We start from the raw sequence: 2908 nt of genomic DNA on the forward strand, positions 1-2908 counted from the left end.
TAAGTGGGACTTAAATATATTTTTTGGAAATTACAAGTGTACATGTATAAATACCCTCATCCTTGGGAAAGAAATACACATATAAAATACTTGAGTAGTGTGGATACGAAATAGTTGCCTAACTATTTTTCCTAAATACAAAAGTTAAGTTAAAATAATTAATATTATTTTAACAAGTAGCCAAACTTGATATAATATCAAAGTAACGCAATTCAAAACACTAAACCCTAAGCCAAGGCACGGCCCATCCGTCTAATAGGCATTAGTACGTGTAGGTCGTCGCGTAGCAGACCGAGTTTGGATTGACGACTATTTCAGGAGACGCACTTCTATGAGTTCATGTTCCCCCTTTTCTCTTTACTGTTTTCAGATTTATACTTCGGGGGTGAAATACATGCGACAATTATTACAAACATTTATTTACATGGTATGGTTAGCGTAGGGAGGGTTTATTACTAGATCATGTGAGGGGTGGGTACAACACTTAAGGCCATCAATCCTCGTTGTTAGGACCGAGGGACACAAGAGTGATAGATCTATTTGGGTGTAGCGAGCCCACACCCGTGAGGCCGGGGCGGCCCATAGAGGTGATTGTGTCTTACAGCCGAAGCCCGGTAACAAATTTGCTAGGTTTGAGTCTTCCTGCACCTTTTCACACATACTAGTGGCTTTGCAACCTATTAGGGATCTCTTTTTCCTTATTGCTACATACCAGGGACTTTTACTCATACATGAAAGGTTTATACATACTCACTTTTACATGAACTCGCTCAACTTTTGTTGATTTTTCAAACTACATGTATTTCAGGAAATTAATGGATCTGGCGAAGTGTGCAATCGTGTCAAGTTGCGTAGGGAATAATGATGTCATCCAGGTTTAGGAGGTGTAACCCTTACCTGGACGGGTTACATGTCCTTATACCATGTTTTTTATTCATGTCTTTTGTTGTGTCTTGTGAACACGTTTTAAATTATGTCAAGGTTGTAACTTGTTTTATGTGTCGACTTTTAAACAATGTTGTTGTGGTAACTTTAAATTCAATGAATGGATGATCATCATGTGTTTTATCTTCATATAGCATTGTTATGATTGTTGCTATGGTATTAAGACGTCACACCAAATAAACCCACGCTTCCGCAAAAGCCAGGGTGTGACAAGATTCTATTAGTTGTTGGACTTCTTCAAGATGATGTGGACCCCATGGTCTCTGTGATGAAAGTCGAGAAGGCACCTTTAGAGTCTTATGCTGATATTGGTGGGCTGGATGCCCAAATACAAGAAATCAAGGTGGCAGTTGAGCTTCCTTTAACTCACCCTGAGTTATATGAAGACATCGGTATTAAACCTCCAAAGGGCGTTATACTTTACGGAGAACCGGGAACATGCAAGACATTGCTTGCAAAGGTGTGCATTTTAAGCTTCCATTTAGACAATTTCATGTTAAAAATAACCAAAAATATATAAGAAGTCTTCCTTTTTGCTTTATTTTTTGTATTTGAAACTTTTGTATGTTTTTCAGGCAGTGGCAAACTCCACATTAGCAACGTTCTTACGTGTTGTTGGAAGTGAGTTGATTCAAAAGTATCTTGGGGATGGTCCTAAACTGGTTAGAGAACTCTTTAGGGTTGCTGATAACCTATCTCCGTCTATTGTTTTCATCGATGAAATTGACGTTGTTGGTACAAAGAGGTATGTTTATGGATTTCTTTATAAATCTTGGAAGATTAGTTACAAGAAAGAGGGCTAACTAGGGTTCTTGATGCAGATACGATGCCCACTCTGGCGGTGAACGTGAAATTCAAAGGACTATGTTGGAGTTATTGAACCAATTGGATAGGAAGATAGAGTTTCCGCTTCCCGCCATTAAAACAAGAAGGCGTATATTCTATGTACATTGTCACAGGTTCACAGTTATGTCATATATTTACAGTTTGAACCTTGCATATAAAAATCATAAAATGCCCATTTTAGCTGTTAAAATCCTAAAAATATTAATAGCTTTGGCTATTAACCCATGTCTTTTAACAAAAACTGATCTCAAAGAATGCTTTGATTGTTAGTAATTACAAGAATAATAATTTCACTGTTAGTAATTACATCATATTCCCCATCATCTATTATGACTTATAAGGTGTCGGGTAGGATGCGGTAGAAAAAAGTAACTGAACTTTTATCCTTTTGGAGTTCTGGACACAATTATAAGAATAATCACATTGTATTTATCTATACTATATATAATATACATATCCAAAGGACTTCTTAAATTCATTTGCCATTTCCTTAATAACTAATAATTATTATTATGTTGAATGTTTCATGGAGACTAAGAGGTTCAAGATGGTTTTTGAGACAGGTGATTCTTCTAGAATAAGTTGGTTCATGGGGACTGTTTATTTTGTTCATGTTACGGATCAAAATTGTTGGCCGATTCCTCTAGAACATGTAATTGTTTTATTTACTTTACATAGATTATGTATTATTTAGTTTTTTTGGGCATCCGAATTTTTACATATCTAAACTTTATTCGTCTCCTATAGCAGGTGGAATCCTTTATATCAAGCAACGGATCTTCCTTCCCACTTGCTAACCGGGATTAAGGTATACTTGCTAAAGAATGGTTACTTTCATGAAACAGTATGTAATGGTGTTCCTAAGTTCATACTATTGCGCATAAATTTCTTTATTTAAATTAATTGTAGCTATAAGTACTCCATCGATTAATATTATTGCCTTCGATATAGGATTTACACAAGACCGCGAAGATGGTAGCTGATAATACGATGCGAACAACGCAAGGGTCCAGGGCAAGGGCCGTTTTAAAGTCTTTTCTGCAGATCATAATCCAAAGGCTTTAGCCTTCAATTCGAGTGGTATTACCAGTCCCCTAGTATCAAACGTGTCAGCTGC

The 2908-nt window shown here is 36.6% G+C and overlaps 1 protein-coding gene across 1 annotated transcript; it reads left to right on the forward strand.

The window, feature by feature from the left end:
* Positions 1 to 1201: 1201 nt before the first annotated feature.
* LOC110889789 (26S proteasome regulatory subunit 4 homolog A) lies at positions 1202 to 2706 on the forward strand. The gene is made up of 5 exons (XM_022137354.1): positions 1202 to 1405; positions 1521 to 1690; positions 1767 to 1904; positions 2542 to 2599; positions 2701 to 2706. The coding sequence occupies exons 1-5, from the start codon at positions 1202 to 1204 to the stop codon at positions 2704 to 2706; spliced, it is 576 nt and encodes a 191-aa protein (XP_021993046.1).
* Positions 2707 to 2908: the final 202 nt, after the last annotated feature.

This window comes from Helianthus annuus, chromosome 2 (genome assembly GCF_002127325.2).
Source record: "Helianthus annuus cultivar XRQ/B chromosome 2, HanXRQr2.0-SUNRISE, whole genome shotgun sequence".
In the NCBI taxonomy this organism is placed as follows: Eukaryota; Viridiplantae; Streptophyta; class Magnoliopsida; order Asterales; family Asteraceae; genus Helianthus; species Helianthus annuus.